This window comes from Corapipo altera, unplaced genomic scaffold (assembly GCF_003945725.1).
Source record: "Corapipo altera isolate COAL_440 unplaced genomic scaffold, ASM394572v1 174, whole genome shotgun sequence".
In the NCBI taxonomy this organism is placed as follows: Eukaryota; Metazoa; Chordata; class Aves; order Passeriformes; family Pipridae; genus Corapipo; species Corapipo altera.
In genome coordinates, this window is record NW_020885022.1 from 501,128 (window position 1) to 522,702 (window position 21,575).

General features: G+C 51.0%; 1 protein-coding gene across 9 annotated transcripts; it reads left to right on the top strand.

Annotated features, from left to right (window-relative positions):
• Positions 1-151: 151 nt before the first annotated feature.
• On the top strand, positions 152-21,551 carry GJC1 (gap junction protein gamma 1). 9 transcript variants are annotated; one of them, XM_027667873.1, is made up of 5 exons: positions 565-663; positions 11,907-12,030; positions 18,032-18,145; positions 19,703-19,772; positions 19,907-21,551. In XM_027667873.1, the coding sequence occupies exon 5, from the start codon at positions 19,926-19,928 to the stop codon at positions 21,105-21,107; it is 1,182 nt and encodes a 393-aa protein (XP_027523674.1). In that variant the 5' UTR covers positions 565-663; positions 11,907-12,030; positions 18,032-18,145; positions 19,703-19,772; positions 19,907-19,925; the 3' UTR covers positions 21,108-21,551. The 9 variants fall into 9 exon arrangements, with proteins under 9 accessions (XP_027523677.1, XP_027523669.1, XP_027523674.1 ...); XM_027667876.1 differs by lacking the exons at positions 565-663; positions 11,907-12,030 and adding an exon at positions 152-203 and having other exon boundaries at positions 19,700-19,772; XM_027667868.1 differs by lacking the exons at positions 565-663; positions 11,907-12,030 and adding an exon at positions 152-203.
• The last annotated feature ends 24 nt before the right edge of the window (positions 21,552-21,575 follow it).

A 21,575-nucleotide genomic window follows, 5' to 3' on the forward strand; every position in this document is an offset into this window, starting at 1 on the left:
GTCCCTCAGTCCCTGTCCCTCAGTCCCTGTCCCTCAGTCCCTCAGTCCCTGTCCCTCAGTCCCTCAGTCCCTGTCCCTCAGTCCGTCTCTCCCGCTGTCCCCCCGCCCCGGCCCGCGCGGGCTGAGGGGGTTCCGCGCATGCGCCCCGCGCCCCCCGCCCGGGCTCGGCGGCCGAGGGGCCCCGGCACGGCCAGGGCCGGACCGTGAGTGGGGGGCGAGGGGGAAACCGGGATAAACCGGGAATGCGGCGGGACCCGCGGGGCCCCGAGGGCTCCGAGCCGGGACCGTGAGGGGACCGACCCGCGGGAGCCGGGGGCGGGCGGGACCCCGGGGGCGGTGCAGGGGAGCGAGCGGCGGGAGGCTGAAGGGGACGGCGGGAACCTGAGGGCAGGGGGCTGTGGGGCTGAGGGAGGCGGGGGGCGGAGGGCGCAGAGCCGGCAGCTCCGGGGCGATCCGGGGGCGCCGGGAAGGGCCGGGCGCGCTCCGCCGCCGTGAGGGGCCGGCGCCGCCCGCCTGTCCCCGCGTCCCCCCGCGCTCCGGACGGGCCTGTCCGCGCCGTTCATGCCCAGCGAAGTGATCCCTGAGGCGATCCCCGAGCCCGCCGGGGCTTTCCCGGGAGCAGCGGCCGGTGCCGGCCCCGCCGCACGTGGCTGAGCCCCCTCGGTGAGGAGCGAGCGCGGGAACGGGAGCGAGCGCACCTGGGGCACCTCCCGGGGCCCCTCCGGTGTCACCTCCGCCCCTCCTCCCGGGTCACCTCCATCCCCTCCTCCCGGGTCACCTCCCGGGTCACCTCCCGTGTCACCTCCATCCCCTTCTCCCGTGTCACCTCCATCCCCTCCTCCCGGGTCACCTCCCGGGTCACCTCCCGGGTCACCCCCGTCCCCTCCTCCCGGGTCACCTCCATCCCCTTCTCCCGTGTCACCTCCCGGGTCACCCCCGTCCCCTCCTCCCCTTCCCGGCTCAGGGATCCCCGGTGTGGCCCGCGGCGGTGGATGGAGCTGCAGCTCCCGCACAAGCCCTGGAAGCAGCAGCAGCTCCTGCTCTCCTTGCCCAGATAAACCTTCTCGACGCTGCTGTGGCAGCCTGAGCCAGCCCTGCCCGGAGCTGACAGACTGCAGCCCTGCGGGTTGGCATCGCTCTGGGAATACTCCTCTGGTTCAAGGAGTGTTTGGGCAGCGCTCTCAGGCACAAGGTGGGATGGTTGGGGTGTCCTGTGCAAGGCCAGGAGCTGAACTTGATGATCCCTGTGGGTCCCTTCCATCTCAGGACATTCTGTGGTTCTCTGTGCTTGACCCTAATACAGAGCACAAGGAGAAAAATCCACCCCTGTATGGGATAATGGAAGCTTTGGCCTCCGTTGGGCCTAACTTTCACCCTGCACAGTAAAATTTCACAAGAGTGACATTTGTACAGCTATTTTTACTGGCTTTTTTTAGCCAATTCTCTTTTCTGTTGGTAGGAATTAGTCCTGACGCTTTCTGGTCAGTGTGACCTTGCTTCACAGGGAAGTGCTGGTTCTGTTCCACCGTCAAATTAATTACAAATAGGAGACAGTTCATGGGGATTAATTAGGGCATGGATGTACTGTATGGATTCTGGAGCAACAGTTGGTACCACTGGGTTCAGCTTTTTCATTGGGTGTTCGGTTGGTATTTGGAGATGAGAGGAAGAACAAAACCCTTCCATCTGACAGACCGTTGATTATTGTTGTTATTTCCATGTCTTCTGCCTGCTGAAAGTCAAGGATAATTGGCTAAAAAAACCCCAAACCGTCCCTTCCTGTTAGAAATCCCTGTCACTGGGATGTTCAATGAACCAGCTGTCAGTGCAGTTACCAAACCCTCCATTCTTCAGGTCATTTAAGAGGGAAACTTGATGTTTTCTGTCAAGATTTGTGCTTAGGACAATGCAAAGTGCCTTTCTTTTGTATTTTTGGTTCTTTCCAAATGTATTCCAAAGTTGTGCCTGTGCTTTCCTGGGGGAACAGTTCAGCTCGGTCCTGCAAAGCGGGATAGGTGAGGATTTTTAGAAGGGAATTGGAGCTTTTTGTGCCGTTGGGCTCCAAGTGAAAGTCGTGGATTTGCAGCAGCGCTGGCATTAACTCTGGGGTTTCCAGAAGTGCTGGCATTAACTCCTGGGTTTCCAGCAGTGCTGGCATTAACTCCTGGGTTTCCAGCAGTGCTGGCATTAACTCCTGGGTTTCCAGAAGTGCTGGCATTAACTCCGGGGTTTCCAGCAGTGCTGGCATTAACTCCTGGGTTTCCAGCAGCGCTGGCATTGGCTCCAGCGTTTCTCTGGAGAGGGGAGGACGGTGTTTGCAGCTCTGTGGCTGCGCGGCTCGGCGGGGGTGGGCTGAGCTGTCACATATTTCGGTGTCTGGCGAATGCGCCACTCGCTCGGCCCGTCCTGCTCCTGTGGGCAGTGACGAGAGCTGGGAACGAGGGGCTGGTCCTCGCTGGAGCCGAGCTGGAGTACTGGGAGTGCGGGGCTCTCCCGGGTGCAGCCGGGGCTCTGACCATGTCTGTGAGCGAGGAGGCGGCGAGGTAAGGGCTGGGGGGCTGGGGGGCTGGGGGGTGTGCTGGGTGTGAGGGTCTGCCCTGCCAGCCTTGCTGGGGCTCCTTCTATCCACCTGGCCCTTTGCAGTGTGTTTCTCAAAAAACAGTAACTTGACTGATGTTTCCGAATTGAAATGGGGCAGAACAGAACCAGGAGCCCTGGGACACATCCCTTTGAAGGGCTGTGTTTCACATCACAGGAAACTTATTTTGCCAGAGGGTCTCTGTTCTTTTTCTGTGGAAAACACAACCAGCCACTCCTTGGGTTCGTCACCCAGCGCCTCTTGTACTTTTAAACTGAGCTTTGTCAAGTTTATCAGTTTAAGTGGTGAAAAGTTATTAAAAACATCTTCCTCATGAGGCTGTTCCCTTACCAAAGGGTCTGACTGCCTTCAGTGCTTTTAGACTGGAGCTGCAAGTTTGTCTTACCACTGATGCAGGGGACTGTTGAGTTACTGCTAATGGAAAATATTTCCATTTGCAAAACTAAGTGTTTTCTCAATTAATGCAACAATATTAAAATTTTGGGGTTTTTTTTAAAGCAACTCACAGGTCTGAATGCAGGAGGAATTATCATGAAATACCTGTTTTGTGGATGAGTGTCATCCTTAGCCTGTCATTAGGGACTATTTTTGCCTGTCACTTCAAAGCAAACATCACAGATAACGTGCAAGTGATGTGAAAACCAGTAAATAACTGGAACACTTGGGTCGATTCAGAGCACAACTCTCTTTGAAGGGTTCAGAGAAGAGCCCCAAGAGGATTGGGAATGTTTGGGCAGTGAGGAGTCCCAGCGGTCCCGGCCGGTCCTCAGCAAAGGGAAGGTTAAAAGAAAACCTTGCTGGACAAGTTTACATCAACTTTAGGAATTTAGCAAAGATTTTGGTACAGCCTGAAGAGTTTTAACTGTAGACACAATTGTTCTAAAGAATCCAGTGGTTCTAAAGGTAGTTGGTGTGAGAATTGTGTTGCTTAGGTGCAGCTTTATCTTAAAAGGTCTTTTCTGGTTTTGGATGGTTTTAAAGTTTACAAGAGGAAAATTCTTATAAGCTGAGAGATCTAATCACTGATGGGGAGTTTGTGATTAATTGTAACGCACAGATTTGTTGACTTAGTAATTTGCTGAGTGCCAGCAACTTCTGTGAGCCCAAAAAAACCCCCAAACTTTCCCAATCTGTCACTTTTGCCAAGGACAGCATGAGATCCGGTGCCCGAGGTTGTACCTAGGTGTGATCTGGCTCTTAAGACCAACAAAGCAGCCTAAAAACACACTGTCAGGGGTTGGATAATCCTGGAAGCCCCTTCCTCGGGTGTGTGGTGGATTGGGTCGCTGAGACCCCCGTGCCTTGGTGCTTCTCTGGGGAGCTGGAGCCAGGGAAAGTGGAGCCAGCAGACACTGGCAGTGCTGCTGATGCCTCAGTTTGTCCCAGCTGTGATGCTGGCACCAAGGACTTGTTAGAGCCTGCTGAGCTTTCCCTGGAATGCTGCTGGAACAGCACAGAGTGTGAGCCAGGAGCAGGGCAGACCCTGCTCACCAGGGTGAGTTCTGCTGATTTGTGCCCGTTGGTACCTGCGAGGGGCTGTGTGCCTGAGGAAAACAGGGCTGGGATCAGGAGCTGGACCTGGGTGATCCTTGCTGATCCCTTCCAGCTTGGGATATTCTGTGGTTCTCTGAGGCTGTAGCCTCACCATCAACATGGAGCCAAGAAAAAGGGGGATTTTATGACTTTTCACCATGTTTTTCAAACGTGGGAATCACAAGGCTTGTACAAGGTACCTCGTGCATCCTCACCCTTCCTGCTGGGACAGGATTCCCTGATCAGCAGCACAAACAATCATTAAACAGGGTGACAGTCATTAAACAGTTGGAGTGAAACCCTTGTCCTGGATAATGGACCCGAAATCCTCGTGGATAATGGAGCCCTTTGTTGTTGTGCTGCCTCATTAGGGGGAAGGTGATCCTTTCCTCCCAGCCTGCTTCCAACCTTTGTCTTTTGTGCTGCCACTCCACAGAGTTGACTTGTGCTCCAGATCCGTTTATTTATAATCTGCTTAATAGGAAATAAATTCTTGCTGTGGAAAAAGTTCTGTTAATGCTCCCTACATTTTATAGTTGCTTTACTTTAGCACTGCACTGTGCACAGAAGCACATTCCTGCCCACCGGGTAGGGAGACTCGCTGAATTGTGGATGAGCCCCCAAAATCTGGTCCCTGGGCCCCCACGGGTGGCTGTGTGCCCTGTTTGGGAGGGAATGAAGGTTTTATTGCAGAACCCCATGGCATTATCAGTCCTTCCAGCTGATCTCTGCACTTCCCACGAGCAGCAGGAGTGCAATTCCACTGTCCTGTGCTTGTGCCATGGAATAATGTGCTGTGCTTTTCTTTTTTTTTTTACTCAAGTTGTGATTAATAATGGTCAAATTGTATTAAATCACATTTCACTTGCTGTGTTTGGTGCTGCTCGATGCCTAAATTCTGCCTCCAAAAAACCCCCTACTTTTAAAATGTCAGAATCACCAAATTACCCGTTCACTGCCCGTTCTTGGTCCTGGTTTTGGGAGATAGTTCGCTTTCAGTTAAAAACCACAAAAAGGAATTTATCTTCCAAATGTTCCTTGGAGGGGAAAGGGCAACGTTACATTTCCTTTTCTGACCTCATACCATAAATATGAATTATCACTGCTCGGGTAGTGACACACAGTTCTCCTCAAATTTGGGACTGGCTGGAAGATCTGGTTGGGATTCTTAAAAACTTGTGGGGTTTTTTTCATGAGGATTTAAGGTGAAAGTTCCTGGATGTGGTGTGGGATAAATGCCATATGCAACGTGTGGCTGAGCAGTTAGATTTTACTGGTGATTTCTGGTGAAGGAAACAGTGAGAGTGGTAAATATTGGAGCAAAAAGAAAACCCTTTTCCTTCTGCAAATGTAGAGAACTCGGTTTCATACCTCAGTACTGGAAAATAATTCCTTAGTGATTCCATTTCAAAGGAGAACCTGATTCCATCTCAAAGCAGAACCCAGGGCTTTAAGCAATAACACAAGTTACAGGGTTTTTTGGCTATAAATAAAGATCTATATTTGGAAGAAACAAATAGTGTATTTATGGACAAAACTGTATTAAGGGAAATGTGATGGAAAAATTGAGTCAGATGAGCTGATGTATGAGGCATTTCCCTCTGGAGTCATTGGGCTGAAAAATGTTTTATATGCCTAAACTTGAACAGATGCTTCAGCACACACTCACACACACACACACACACACACACAGTCCTCCTCCAGTTCATATTAACAGTTCTGCTCATGCTGCTGTGATTAATTCCCAGACCAGTCTGGTTTAGGCTCTTTTCCGGGGGCTCGGGGGTGTTTCCAGCTCCTCCAGGTGCTTAAGCCGTGCCTGGCTGTGAATAAGTGAGCAGCCCGGTTATTAGCAGGATTTATTTCCAGCTTTGCATTAGGCATGTGCTTAAGTGCCTCACTGAGCTGGGATTTACATTTTTGCAGGGAGTGAGGGATTTCTCCCTATTACCTTGCTTAGATGGGAATGGCTGGAGTCAGCCAGCTCTTTTGCCTAAATAAGTCCATGATACCAGCTCGGGGCTCTTGCAGTTATTAGTTCCACCTTTTTAGTTATAAATTTGTCAGGAAACAAGTCTGAGTGTGTGTGCTTGACCTCGTTTGAGATCCTGTTGAAGGAGAAAGGGAAGACATCCATATGGATGACCAGCAGATTGTGCCCCCGTCCTTTCCCGGATGGCGCAGTTGGTGGTGCTGGAGGAGGCTGACAACTGCATTGGATTGTTTTCCATTGAATCCCTTCTCATCCATTAGTCTGCTGTCCAGGGGTGTGTTTTTTGCCCCAGGGGTGTGTTTTCTGCCCCGTGGGTAGCTGTGCACAGCACTACCCCCCTCCTGAACATCCCCAAAGTCATCCCAAAAAATGCAGCGTGTTGGGGACACTTCTTCCCGCTTGGTTTTTGTGTCAAAGGAATGTGGAAAAATGACTTCTGGGTCTAAACCTGATGATTTCTGGGTTTAAACCTGGGTCTGGCTGTGGTGTATATTGGAATATGGCTCTTAAAGGCTGAGAGATGATGCTGGTGGCATCAGGGGATGCCAGCTCCTGCTCGTGGTGACATCCCAGTGCTGGACACGCGTGAGCGGTGCAGCCCTGCCAGACTCGTACAGAACAAGCCATTGCCTGGGAAGTTCTGTATCTCTTGTGCTTAAAATAGTCAAGAGCCTGGAAGGGCGATTGCATGTCTTGTGTGTTCCCATGTTCCCTTGAGGGGGAGTTTTGACTCCTTGTTAACTCCTGGGAGCCTGGCACTGGTGTGGATTCAGGGATGCAGCTGACAGCTAACGCTGCCTGATCCTGAGGTTAGAGATGAGTCTGTAGGCAGGGAAGGGGCTGCCCTGCTGTCAATACATTTTTAAATGGCATAAAATTAAAAGTAATTAAAGTTCTTGATGTATCTCTCAGGTGTGCTGCCCTGCACTCAGCACCTCCTCCTAAAAATCTAAAAATCTTCTGATTTTCATGGTAAACATTGAAGTAGCTGAGAAATGAGTTTTACTTGCAGCAGATTCACTCGCAGGAGTTGCTCAGATACTCAGAGTTACTCTGGCACTCAGATATGTAGTTAAGCTATTTTGAATAGGAGAATTTTCATAGTGGAAAGTGTGATTCCTGAGACACTAAAAAGCAAAATAAAATTGAAATGTTTGGGAGGAAGCACACGGTGATCTTCCATAGGGCCATATGGAAATTATCTGTATTTCTTGGTTCGTGTGAAGTCTTTGCTCCTTCTAGAGCTGACTGGAATCCTCTTCCTCTGTGCTTGGTTTGTATTCCTCAGCCTGCTCTTGCTCTCTTTGCAATCTGTGGCCAGACCATATCGATCCGGGTGTCTGTGAGATCCGATTCTCTGGAGGATTGTGCTGGAGAGCAGGGACAGAAATAAATCACCTCTGCCCTCCAAGTGTGCCAAGTGCATGAGACTGTCCGTGAGTACAGGTGCAATTCCAGAGGGCTGGAACTGAGCAGTGATTAATAACCTGGGGTACCAGTTCTGTTCCCTTTGATGCCTCTCTTTTGGCTGGTTCATCGCGGGGCTCTTCCCCGAACAGCAGGGACACTCCTGGCTCCTTTGGAACAGCCACACGGATCAGACAGAGCCTTGCCCACTTTGGAGTCCTGTTCCCAACCTGGCCACGTGGAAGCTGCAGCAGAGCCCAGGAGAAGTGTGTCTGGACCCCCTCAGCCCTGCTGGCTGCATTTTGCCTGCAGACTTACCCATGTCTGAGGCGCTGTCTCTGGTTTTCAGGTTTGAAGGGGTTTTCCTTCTGCAGGCTCCCCCAGGTTTTACAGCTCCCCACCCTCTTTCCCCTGCTCAGCTGCCTTGTTTTTCCAGTGTTCCTCCCACACTGTTGTGTCCATACATCTTCTCCAAGCTCCTGTTCTCCTCTGTTCCCATGATGGGGGATGATGAGAGTGACCAGAGCCCTGGCTGAGCTGGGGGCACTCAGGGCATGTGGCAGCGTGTGCTGTTGGGGTGCTTGTCCTCTCACACTGGTGAAATGCTGTTGGCTGTGCTGGAGCTTTCACAGAGCAGCCTGACAGCCCCAAGACCTCCTGCTCGCTGAGGCCATCTCAGGGCACATTTATTTTTAGTGTGAAATCGAGATTTATTTTGTTTATTCCATGTATGCATCACTTTATCCATGTGGAATTCCATCTGCCATTTTATTACTAGGTTGCGTAGACCCGTGTGTCCCTGTGCTGCTCTTTGTGGTTGTTTATCTGCCTCACCTTGAATATTGCCAGCAGGATCCTTGGTCACATCCCACCCACTCACTGTTGCGTGCACTCAGACAATGTCCTGGTGTGGCACAGATCCCAACCTCTCCTGTGGTCCCTGCTCTGACCTCCTTCCCGTGCAGGAAATGGCCATTTACTCCTCTTCCCGTGTCTTCTCTCTGTGAAGGGGATGGTCACTTTTCCAGTGGCCTCTTGGGTCCCTTCGAGAAGCCGTTGGTGAGAGGGACTCGCAGAGGTTAAACCCCGGTGGTCTGGGGCCCTCTGTGGGGTTGGAAGTGCCTTTGCAGAAGCCCCGTTGAACACTGTGCTTACACAGACAATCCATTGCCACTGATTCTGCTCTGTATGAGATTGTCTCATTAGTCCCATTGGCTTTGGGGAGCTGCACTTTGCTGGGATTTTCTTCACAGCCCTTGTCTTGCAGAGGTGACACAACAGTGCCAGTGGCTGTAGCCAGGCTGGGGATCCATCTCTGGTGAATCCACCCAGCCCTCCCAGCTGTGACTCCTCATTTTGGCTCCTTATTCTGTAACCTCCTCTCCAGTCCCTGCAGTGGAAACCAGTTTCCCAGTGAGTCCCAGAGGAAGGGGCTGGGGAGGAGCCTGGGGCTGTTCCTGGTTCTGTGAGTAGGAGTGTAAAGAAGTCACATCATTTTCCCTGGGTGACATTTTCATCTCTTTTAGTAGCATTAAGGAATGAACTTGATTCTGAAAGGGGAATGGTCTGAGGGCTGGAACAGATCTGCTGTGGAGAGAGGCTGGGGGAGCTGGGGGTATTTGGCCTGGAGAAGAGAAGGATCTGGGGAGACCTTGGAGCCCCTTCCAGTGGCTAAAGGGGCTCCAAGAGAGCTGGAGAGGGACTTTGGACAAGGACCTGGATTGACAGGACAAAGGGGAATGGCTTGGAGCATCCACAGAACCAGCATGAAGTCCACTTGGTGACTAACAAGATGTAATCACCCTCTTAAAGTCTTGGAGGCTTGGAATTAAGAAACCAGGGGAAGCTTGGCACTGTCACTGTGCCCACAGTTGTTCCTGCAGTGTCTCAGTGGGCTTTTCCCACCTCCAGCAGCACCAAAACATGGTACATACCATGCCCTGGTCCTGTTGGTGCTCTCCCATCAAGCCTCCTGTCTGGCTTAAGCACTTTCCGTGCTTTTGGGAGGCTGACTGCCTAAAATTTGCTGCTAATTGTCATAATCTGTGTTGATAATAAGTCTGATAAAATTCATGGCCATGGAAAGCAGTGAGGTGGAAAAAGCTGACCGGCTGTGTGCTTGGTGCAGTGTGCCTGTCACTGGGAAAAGAGCTCCCAGCTTCCTCTCATGAAATGGGAGTTATTTGCAGCTATTCTCAGAGACAAGAGCCCCAGTTGGTGTGTGTGTTCCCCAGCTGGGGTGATGGGGCATAGGGAGTTCAGTCAGTGCTTCGGGTCTCTTCCCAGGGGGGTCTCAAAGCAGTCAAGTCTCTCAGAAAATGACGGGTTTAGGTTTCTTATTTTATTATATGAAATAAGTGTTTTTTTCAACAGATAAGTCACTTAGTGAATTTATGTGCGTATTTATATTCTGAATTTTATCTTTGGCAAAATAAAGCTGTTAAGACTCCTGTTGAACTCAAGCTGGAGCAGCATTTTAATGCCAGTGTGGCAATCTGTTCTGACTTACTCTGCTCCTCGACTCAAAATAAACTGTGTGTAAAACTGGTGTATTCAAACACAACTCTCCAACTAATTGTGCAGTTTGGTAGCGCTTGGGAGAAGTTGAAGCACCAGGAGAGTGAGTGAGGTGCTGGTTTGTCGTTGTGGACCCCTTGTCCTTGGCTGTCCATCCCAGCCCCATCCTCATGGATTGTTGTGACGCACCGATGGCGAACAGGGAGGAGATGCCTTCTGGCACGGCTGGCCACCGTCCTCCTCACCTTAGTGCTCTCCACCCAGACATGCACAGTTGGGTGAGGTCACAGGGGTCTGCAAAGCTCTCTGGTCCTCCATGTCTCATCTCAGGGACAATCCTGACAGGGTTTAGTGCAGCAGTTCCAAGTACTGGATGGCTGGAAAAGCAGTTGGCGGTGAGGGTTTGCAGTGCCCTCCTCTGCCTCCAAACATCCTTCCCTCTCTGCAGAGCTGCTGTTGTAGGAAATGTGCCATGGATTTGGTGGAGTTGTAGGCTGAGGAGGTGGCTCCTACTAGACCAGATGACAGAGCTGGGGAATAGAAGTCTTTTTTTTGAATGTGGGTCAGGGAGGAGCAGCTGCCGTGGTGCGGGGTGGGTGACTGGGGACGCCGTGGCAGCCCAGGCTGCGCCGTGGTGCGCGGTATCCCTTTCACTCTCAAGCTGTTCGTGCTAGTTTGTGAGGCTTATCTCTGAAGCAAACACTGCTGTGGTTCTCCTGGCTGTTGTAAGATGGTGATGGGAGCAGTAGGTGTTCATCCCCACCCGGCTGCCTCCCGCTCAGTGAGAGCCTTTGACGTACAGGAGCCGACAGAACTGCTCTCTTTTGACTTCTCTCTCCTTTCCCGAAATGGCCGGGAGAGTGATATTCGGGTCAGCTGCCTCCAGTGTGTCATTTTCTTTTGACACTCATCCCTCCGAGCGAAGAGGAGGAGCCCGGTGGGGAAACGCTGTGGAGCTGTTGGCTGCAGTGGACTGGGGTGTAGTTAAAAGGGTGCTGTGGTTATTCGAGTTGCTAATCACATCAAGGCAGGGACATCTCTCTGATGCCTGACTGGAACTGTATGGGAGTGAGGATGGCCTTTCCCAGACCTCGCTGCCAGAGAGCTGGAGGGACCCAGGTAAGCACATGGGTGCTCCAGCCTGTCCAAAGGCAGTTCCCCAGCAGTGCATGTTTTGTGGGGTGTGCAACACGCAGTGGTACCTGGGTGTTCTCTGTTCTTCCATTTGGACCTTCCACTTCCTGTGTGTTCTGTGATTTTCCACTTGAAATACAGTTGTTCTTGTGTGTCTGCAGTGCTCAGGGTCAGAGTGGGTGTCTGTCCATAGCTCTGGGGTCTTGGGTAGGCCGAGGTGCTCCCGTTCCCTGTGTGTCCCCAGGTGTATCCCTGTGTGCTGGGCCTGCCCACACAGGCAGAGTTTGCAGCAGGACACTCTCCTGCTATTTCCCACCACTCTTCCCAGGCTGGCGAGTGCATCCTGAAAGGAGCTGAATCCTGGGATTTAATGCCTGGTGTGTGCAGGAACCCCGGCCCTGCTCCATCGCACTCCCGCTTGGATTGCTGTTGGTCACTCAGGACCTGCCTTTTGTCATCCTTCCTGCTGTGTTTTTTCCATCTTTATCCTTCCATCGCCCATATTTGTAAGAGTAACCACTGGGAGCACAGGTGCAGCAGGCAGCAGCATGATATTTTTAGTATTTTAATAATATATTCTTTTATATCGTGCCAGTGCTGTGCAGGGCGCGTTGGGCAGGGGTGGGCACTGGGAGGGGGAAGATCTCAGGTCAGAGTTTCACTTTGCCTGTGTGGTTCTAGTCCCTGCAACTTGGTCATGCTCTGTTATGTTCATTCTTACAGGAGAAATTGCTTTGCTGCCCTTGCTCTTGTCCTAGACTGGTCTCTGTGGTACCCAGGGAATGGTGATGGGCACAGATTGAAACAGGGAAAATTCTGCTTAAACATAAGAAAAGCTTTTTATACTGTGAGTATGGTCAGATGCAGTAGGATCAGGCTGCCCAGTCTTACTTTTCAATGCTTGTGGGGTCTCCAGCCCTGGAGATGTTCAATAGGATCTAGATGCCCAGAGAGCTTGTGAGGTCTCTGGCCTCACAGAAGATATTTAAAACTGGACATGGACCTGCCAACCTGCTCTGATTGACTCTGGTTTAAACTACTGGTTATGGGAATGTTGCACATTTCTGATGGTGATGCATATGGGTACAAGGGTTGAGCATCTTCAGAATATAAGTGACTGACTCAAGTAAATGGGTGGCTCTTCCCTTACAAAGGAGCTGTCTCTGCACTGGGCTGGTTGGGTGTTTGCTGTGTTTGACCTTGGAAGTATTTTAGCCAGTGGTAACGTGTCGTGTGGCTGAGCCAGGCTTTAGTAGCCCTGAGCTGAGGAGCACGTGTGTCTCATCAGGTGGTGTCTGGGAGCAGCTCCTCAGGAGGAGAACTCAGTGTCTGGGAGGTGAGTGCTGTCTGTACATGAGCAGCTTGTGGAAAAGCCTGCAGGATCCCCGTGGTGTGGAACAAAGGGAGCTGACGTGGTCCTGTGCAGGGTGAAGAGTTGGACTCGGTGAGCCTTGTGGGTCCCTTCCAACTCAGAATACTCTGGGCTTCTGTGGCAGCTCACAGCTGGGAGTGTTGTGTGCACCTGAGGCCACACTCACCCGGCCTGATGGTCATTTCAGCTGGTAGGAACACTCTGTCTCGAGGATGTCCTCCAGATCTTTAGATTTTAAGGGTACAAATAGCAGGCCCTGGCCCTGTTGTGTGCAGACAGCCTGGGCTGGCAGTCCCAGAGCTCAGGGTTTGGTTAAACAGAACAGCAGTGTCAGGTGGTTTCTCTAGTATGGCTTGAGCTTTAGATTCAAAATCTTGGAAAAAAAAAATTGTTCTTTACCTACCCTGTAATTCCTTGTTTTCAACATCCAACTGAAAGACACAGGGAAAGAGTTTTCCTGTGCATTCCCAGCTCCTCCACAGGGACGAATGAGCCACTCCCTCTTAGGGGCTGGGGGATATGATCTGTGGTACAAGCTGCACATTCCTGAGCTGGTTTTGAGCAGGGATCACATGGGATTTCTGTTCCTTAATATTTACATTTACCAGGCTTATTGGGAGACAGGGAGTGTGGAGGAGACTCCAGACCCTTCAGCTGTGGACTGTGCTGGAGAAATGCTGTGAGGTGTGTGAGGGGGGAGGAGGTGAGAGGAGAGAGGGAGAGCTCTGGAGACGCCGGGTTGGTTCTGAGCTCCAGCAGCCCTTCCCTTGCTGGGTTATTCCTCATCCACCAGCGGGTTGTGAAGGAGGGGGGATGTTGCTGCTCCAGGCTCCATCCTGGCACGGTGCTGGTCCTGAGGTCTGGCACGATGCCACGTTGGTGTGAGCGAGGCTGCCTCGGGGAGTGGGGGTTTCCCTGCGGGCTGTCAGACGGCGTCTGGGACCGCTTGGTTCTCTCCTTTATTACATTTCACATCAGCACAGTGCTGGCGGCACCTGGGGCTCCCTCTGCCTCCTGATACCTGGAGTGTGCAGCAGAGGTGTGAGGAGCAGCCTCGGGCTTGCTGGGTGTCACACAGCTCTGCCCCGAGTCCTTGCAGAAGTGCCCAGCTCTGAGCTGGTACAGCTCATTCCCGTCGTTCAAAGGGACTCTGATTGCCGAGCGTGTGTGAAGGGATTCAGGCTGACACAGACCCCGCCACAGGTCTCCAGAATCTCACGGGGTGACAGAGGCTGTACAGCCCAGCCTCCATTTTCCATGGAGCCTCGAGTCAGGCTCACAGCTCGCCCTGTCCTCACGGACCCTGCTCTTCCAAGCTGGGATCCACGTGTTCCGGGGGGTCTGCCCTGGACACGAGGCTTCCCGGAGCACTGTGGTTGCTGTAGGTGCAGTAAGAGCTGGTTTGGGCCAGCACGAAACACGTCGTGATTTTCATTTGAATTTTGTCACTGCGGGGGAGTGTTGCTAAAATTGTCACTTGGCTTCCCATGTTAGCAGTACCTGAGGGCACGCCGAGGCGGCCGGAGGTTCATGTCTGAGCTGCAAATTCCAGTTTATCTGTGAGCTGAATGCTCGGGTGGGTATATGTTGATTTTCAAAGAGATACGTTCTTGACATCTTTATTTTTTTGACAGCGCAAGAATCTTATTATATCCCTACCTCTTACCCATATTTTCCTGTTCTATTTATATCCCGTGTTGGATCTGTGGTCTCGGGATTCAGCGGGGGGTTTTTCAGGCTCGGGGGGTTGGTCTGGGGATCAGCAGAGCCTTGTTATCCTGCCTGGGATTGGAAGGCACCGTTCAGAAATGGTTTCCAAATTGACATTGACATTGTGGCTTTTTCCAAACCCTTCTCTGCTGCTGCCACGTGAGCCCTGCCAGCTGACAGAGGATTTGTTTGAAAGAGCACTGTGTGCTCTCCAAAAAGTCCCAGCCTTTTTCCTTCCCAAGTGCTCTGTAAGATTAAAAATAAAACTCAGTACAATTTTCTTATTCTTTTTCATCTGTGTTGCTGAAAACAGGAGGGAAGTTGGTAGTGATTGAGCCCACTTCTTTCACAAAGGATAGAAGGGTGATGGCTGTGAGTTGTCTTAGCCCAGGTATTCCTGGGAATACCCCCACATCCTCGCCCTTGTGTCACTTAGGAGGATGGACACTGGAATTGCTGCTCATGGAATGCAGGTGGCATCAGCACAGTGCTCGCCAGGATTTGGGATGTGCTGGTCCCTTGCTGGTGCTGAGTCTGACCCCAGCAATAAAGTCTTACTCATTTTCCAGGTTAAAAAAAAAAAAAAGGGAACTTCTCTGCTTCCTCAAAAGTACTTGTAAATCATGTAGTTTCTTACTTTTCAATGTAAATGAGATTTGAATGAATAATGCTAATTATTCATTCATCCTAATTCAAATCCTATTTTAATTAGCCTATGGGCCCAATTTCACTTTCATGCAGCATGAAACCTCTTTTGATTAACAACAGAATTGCCATGCATTTCTTCTTCTTTTTTTTCTTGCTCAGCACATGTCTTTTTAAACTGCTTAAAACCAAACCAAACCAAATAAATCACTAATAAATTAATCAAATTTCATTTACATGAATACGAGGACATATTCTAAGGGGGAGAAAAGTCTTCTCTAAATATATTGATTCTCCTTAACAACTGCCTCAGGGCTACAAAACCTCCTGCAGACAAACCTTTCTGAGGAGGTGCTGGTGAACTGTGGTGCCATCCATGGACATACTGAGGCTGTGCCCAGCCCCACTGTTGATGGAATGACAAGGAATGACAGGAATTGAATCTTGGTGTCAGAGAAGCATCACAGAAGAACTTGGGCTGGAAGGGATCCATAAGGATGGTCCAGTCCAACTCCCTGATCCTCACAGCGCTGCCTAGTGCTGAACCAAACCAACACAACTCCCTGCACCCTCCTGCTCAGGTGCTTTGGGCTGCAGCTGCCAGTCTGTACTGGGATGGAGCCCAGGACACCCAGTGTGTACTGGGCTGGGCCCGGTCTGTGCTGAGATGAGGCCAGGACATCCAGTTTGTACTGGGACATGGGCCAGTCTTTACTGACACATGGCCACGGGATCCAGTCTGTACTGAGCTGAGGTCCAGTCTGCCCTGGGAGTGGGTCAGGGATCCAGTTTATACTGGGCTAGGACCCAGGCTGTGCTGGGAGTGGATCAGGGATCCAGTTTATACTGGACTAGGACCCAGGCTGTGCTGGGAGTGGATCAGGGATCCAGTTTATACTGGGCTAGGACCCAGGCTGTGCTGGGAGTGGATCAGGGATCCAGTTTATACTGGACTAGGACCCAGGCTGTACTGGGACAAGATCGGGAGATGGTTCTGAGGGCGTTTGGGATTTGACAGCCTGGAGTGAGGTTGGTTTTAACCCCCATCTGGTGTGTGTGGTGCTGCCTTCCAGGTGCCTCCATCCCAGCAGGATGGGGACATGGCTGGAACATCTGAAATGTTTCAGTTCATACCCAAAGCCCACCCTGGGCTGGGGAGGGGACGGGGCACACCTGGGGGACTGTTCCCTGGCTGTACCTGAACAACAGCCATGTTGAACAGCTCCAGAGCTTTTCTGCAGGGAAAGCTGATTTTTCTCATGTACCTAGTCCAAATTCTTCTTTGTCTCTGGATGTCAGCACCTGCAAAGCTTTAATTCAGGAGCCAGTTTGCTGTCAGAGATAAGTGTCTGGTGTTTGTGGATCCTGCCTGCTCCAAGGAGCCTCCTCTGCTGGAAGTGCTGGAATGAATTTATGACAAATACAGGGAATGAAAATCTCCCTCAAATGCACTTTCTGGCATGACTTAAATTAGCTGAAATTGCTGACATTTTGCCTTTCTGGGATGCGTGTCAGTGTCCATAAACCTTTCTTTCAAACATTGGAAAATTATTGAGTTAAATATTGCCAGAACCACAGAGGCAGGAGACACGAGTGTAGGTTGGGTGAAGGTTACCGTGATGTGTCTGGGTGCTGCAGCACATGGTGCAAAGGCAGAATGTGCTTCTCTAACCTTGGCTGATCCCACAAATCTGAAGGATAACACCACTTCCAAGCCATAACTCTGCTTGTGGAGTCTTGTTTTTGCATGGCATTTAATTGGGATAGACTGAACCTGGGATAGCAGAGTTTAATGACTGGTCATTTTGCTTGGGCCAAAATGTTTCCTTAAAGACAGGGAAGTTCTTTGCCTGCTGGTGGGTCCTCCCATGTTCAGGCCACCACTCTGCTCGGGACTAGGACTAAATTTAGACTAAGTGGCACTTTATTGGGAAGAGAATCAGCTCTTCAGCAGCTTTGCAGCTCCACAGCCAGGACCTGCTAATTGACAGAGGTCAATTAGCAGGTCAGATAATGCCAACTGCAGCTGAGGGCTGGAGGGAACCCCAGCACACGTGTCTGTGTGGGCAGGGTCTGTACACAGAGGCTCTGGCACTCTGTGCATTGTTATAACTGGTGGGACCAGGTTGGGAATCCTCCTGGACAAGTCCCAAACGACCCAGGTGCCTCATGCCCTCCAGTGGCTGGGTGGTGGCCAAGGGATGATCCCTGTGTCTCCCTCTTTACAGCTGCTGAGGAACAGCCCAGCCTCAGGAATGTGTCTGCAGGTAGAAAACACACCATGAAAAGTTGGCACGTGACACAAAGGGGTTTCCTTGATGATAAGGTAGCAGCTTGTCTAAAAGTAAAGACTCTCTTACTGAAACCAGCACTCATTTCAAACTTCTCTGCTGTTAACTGAATGTGACAGTATCTGAGGATTTAAAGACTGGTTCCTGCTGTTATTCCAAATTTACATTGGCAACAGCATTTAATTAATTTAAAATTTACTTAGTAGTTTATTTTCAGAGCCCTAATGTTTTCAGTGAGAGAAAATTAACCCCTTCTTAAACTCCTTTGGGTTTTGTCTCCTTTTTTAGTTGACAAATCATGGCATGTCAGCAGGAACGTGCCTGTCCCGTTTGCCCCCAAATCCAGGTGGGAAATGCTGAGCGTGGGGGTGTCTGAAGCACTGTCTCTTGTCCCACTAATGCAGAACTCAGAGAGGCAGAGCTGGCCTTGGATGTCTGAAATAAGGGTGCAGAGAGGGACTGCACTGGGACTGGAACCTCTCCTCTTTTTTTCCTGCTAAAAACATGTTATTTCTGCCAGTTCTCTATGGCACAAGGGCATCAGTGTTGTGTAGGAGGAAGAGCTCTGGTGGAAACCTTGGCAGGACTGCATGCACCTCTAATAGCTGCTGTCTATCAAACACTTCTAAATTATACATGGCCCTTTTCAGGATTAAGTGCAGGTGGCCTGTCCACCTGAGTCAAGCCAGTGATTTTTGCCTTAGTTGATAATTTTGATGACAGTTATGATCCTGAGCCTGTTGGTATTGAGATTCATCTGTAATTCCTTCCATTTTCTTCCCATTTTTCCCAGCTAAACAAACTGAGCTCTCTAAATGCCTCCCTTTCAGGCACCTTCCCCGTCCCTCAGCTGGGTCTGAGCCCCCCGTGTTCGCCCTCTGATGTCTGAGGAACTGCTGAAGGATGCGGCCGCGGGCGCCGAGGGCTGTCTCGCTAACAAGGAGGTGAGCTCACCCTCCCTGCTCCTGACTGCAGGTGACACAGCCAGGGCTCACATCCTCAACCTTGGCTGCATCACCAGCTTTTATTGAGACCCTTATCCTTGAGGACCCTCCCTTCCCTGTGAACTGACATCCACAGCAGCCTCCCTCTCCCTGTGCTGGTCTGAGCTGCAGCTTTGCACTGAGCGTGGTTTAAGCAGTGGATCTCTTCCAGCCTCTCCAGCAATCCATGTTTTCCTGTTTCACTGGTAACTCATCTCCAGTTCTAAGCCTACAAACTTGTGTCCATGTGCCCATTTTGTCAGCAACCACTTCCCAGCTGAGCCTGGGGAGATCCAGCCTGCCTACCAGGCCTGGCTGGGCTGTGCATTATGGGACTGATCTTGGATCTAATGTGGGAATCATTTGTCAAGACTTTGGCTACTTTTGATCCACTTAATGTGGTCTTTTTTTAATACTCTCCTGTGCTATTTTTTTCTCTCAGTGCCATGAAGTGATAGATCAAATGTCCTGCACAGCCCATCCACACCATGTCCCTGCTGTTGGCTAAAAACATTGAATTCCACCAGAGGAGGATTACATTTACATCCTTTAATTCTGCATTGATTGCATCCCCTCACATTTCATTATTTTACTTGTGAACAACTCTGGTTGTGTGAAAGAAGTTGAATAGTTCCTAGTTTTCTTCCAGTCTCCTGAAATTTCTCCAGGTTAAGAATAAATCCCTTTTAAGATCAGAGTGCTGGAGATTTGTCCAGTTCTGGGTTTAGGATCTTTCACCAAATGTTCTGTTGTAAAAGTTTCTGTTGATAATGTTTGACAAACTGATATTTGACATCAACAAAGCTCTGAAAGATGTCTCATCCCCTGTGTTATAACAGTGTCCAACAGCTCTTCCAGTGCTCCATGTGTTACCATTTTCACTCCTTGGAGCTCCACATGGGCTTGGAAGGTTGGTGGGGGTTTTTTTTTGCAGTGTTGCCAGATGAGAGTTTCCATGGATAGGTTTTTTTATTGCTAGGGTTGCAAATTTGTCATGGAATCATAGGATTGCATTGGAAAGGACCTTAAAACTCATCCAGTGCCACCCCCTGCCATGGGCAGGGACACCTTCCACCAGCCCAGGTTGCTCCAAGCCCCGTCCAACCTGGCCTTGGACACTTCCAGGGATCCAGGGGCAGCCACAGCTTCTCTGGGCAACCTGTGCCAGGGCCTCTCCACCCTCACAAGGCTGGAGCCCCTCTGCTCTGGAGCCTGGGTGGGAGAGCTGGGGGGGTTCGCCTGGAGAAGAGAAGGCTCTGGGAGAGACCTGAAAGCCCCTTCCAGTCCCTAAAGGGGCTCCAGGAGAGCTGTAGAGGGACTTGGGACAAAGACCTGGAGGGACAGGACAATGGCTTCCCACTGAGAGAGAGTAGGTTTAGATCAAGTATTAAAAAAAAATCTTTCCTCTGAAGGTGGTGCCTTACAGAGCACGTGTGTCTCTCTCTTTGGCTGGAGAGTAGCTTTGGGAGCACGTTTTTCTGTGAAATGTCACTAAACTGCTACTTTTTCTCCCAGCAGACTCCTCAAAGGCCTGCAGAGGAGACGTAGGATCTTCAAGCAAGTTCTGGCAGCAGGATCCCGATAACAGGTGATGTCACAGACATGGATGGGTGCTGGGTGTAAAAGTGTGGAGTTTTCAGACTCTCTTGGTTGAGTGTTTGCACTGCTTAGGCTCAAGCTGATAAACTGATAAAAATCTGGGGGGGTTGTTTGTTTGTTTAGATAAACTCACTTGACCACCATGAGTTGGAGCTTTCTGACCCGCCTGTTAGAGGAGATCCAGAACCACTCGACCTTTGTTGGCAAGATCTGGCTGACAGTGTTGATTGTGTTCCGGATTGTCCTGATTGCCGTGGGGGGAGAGTCCATTTACTACGACGAGCAGAGCAAGTTCGTGTGCAACACGGAGCAGCCGGGCTGCGAGAACGTCTGCTACGACGCCTTCGCCCCCCTCTCGCACGTCAGGTTCTGGGTCTTCCAGATCATCCTGGTGGCCACTCCCTCGGTGCTGTACCTGGGCTACGCCATCCACAAGATCGCCCGGATGGTGGAGCACGGCGAGGCCGGGAGGAGGGGCCGCAGGAGGAGCCTGCCCATCCGCTGGAAGCAGCACCGCGGCCTGGAGGAGGCTGAGGGCGACCACGAGGAAGACCCGATGATGTACCCGGAGATGGAGGTGGAGAGTGTCCGGGAGAGCAAGGAGAAGCAGAGCCCCGCCAAGGCCAAGCACGACGGCCGGCGGCAGATCCGGGAGGACGGGCTCATGAGGATTTACGTGCTGCAGCTCCTGGCCAGGGCCCTGTTCGAGGTTGGCTTCCTGGTGGGGCAGTACTTCCTGTACGGCTTCCAGGTGAGCCCCGTGTTCGTGTGCAGCAGGAAGCCCTGCCCGCACAGAGTCGACTGCTTCATCTCCAGGCCGACCGAGAAGACCATCTTCCTGCTGATAATGTACGGGGTGAGCTGCATGTGCCTGCTCCTGAATGTCTGGGAGATGCTGCACTTGGGGTTGGGCACCATCCGGGACACACTCAACAGCAAGAGGAAGGAGCTGGCGGACTCTGGGACCTTCAACTACCCGTTCACCTGGAACACCCCGTCGGCTCCCCCCGGGTACAACATCGCCCTGAAGCCGGAGCAGATGCCGTGCACGGAGCTGTCCAACGCCAAGATGGCCTACAAGCAGAACAAAGCCAACATAGCTCAGGAGCAGCAGTACGGCAGCACCGAGGGCAACATCCCCACCGACCTGGAGATCCTGCAGAGGGAAATCAAAGTGGCTCAGGACCGCCTGGACCTCGCCATCCAGGCCTACAACAACCAAAACAACCCCGGCAGTTCCAGAGGGAAGAAGTCCAAAGCAGGCTCGAACAAAAGCAGTGCCAGTAGCAAGTCAGGAGATGGGAAGAACTCGGTCTGGATTTAATGTTGGCTGAGTTGATGTGCTGTGGTTTTCTCTCCTAGTTTATCATAATAACCAGCAGCCCCATCAATAATGGCTTCCATTAAGGGAATATTTGACTCTGCTTATTTTCAGGGATACCGTTGGCTAGTGATGCAGCCCCTGGAGAGGGTTTATACACTGACTCTGGGACTATAGAACTTTATTCTTTTGTCTTCCAAGTCAGGAGACAAATAGGTATATTTAATTCATTCTCATTGAACGGTTTATACTGTATGTACAGTATTATAGTACATTTATTATGCACAATTTTTTTTGTATTTGTACACTGGATCTGATGTTACACTTTTTATATCGACCAGGACAAGGCCATGGGTAGCCGTTAATTAGCATTTTGTTAATTTTATTATTGTTGTCAGCAGTTATGTCGTTGTTCTTCCTTGTTTTCCGAGTAAAACTTTTTATAAAACTTTTTTATGCTGCGTTTCTAAA

Coding starts and splice junctions, on each gene's coding strand:
- GJC1 (XM_027667876.1), top strand. CDS start 19,926: ATGAGTTGGAGCTTTCTGACCCGCCTGTTAGAGGAGATCCAGAACCAC.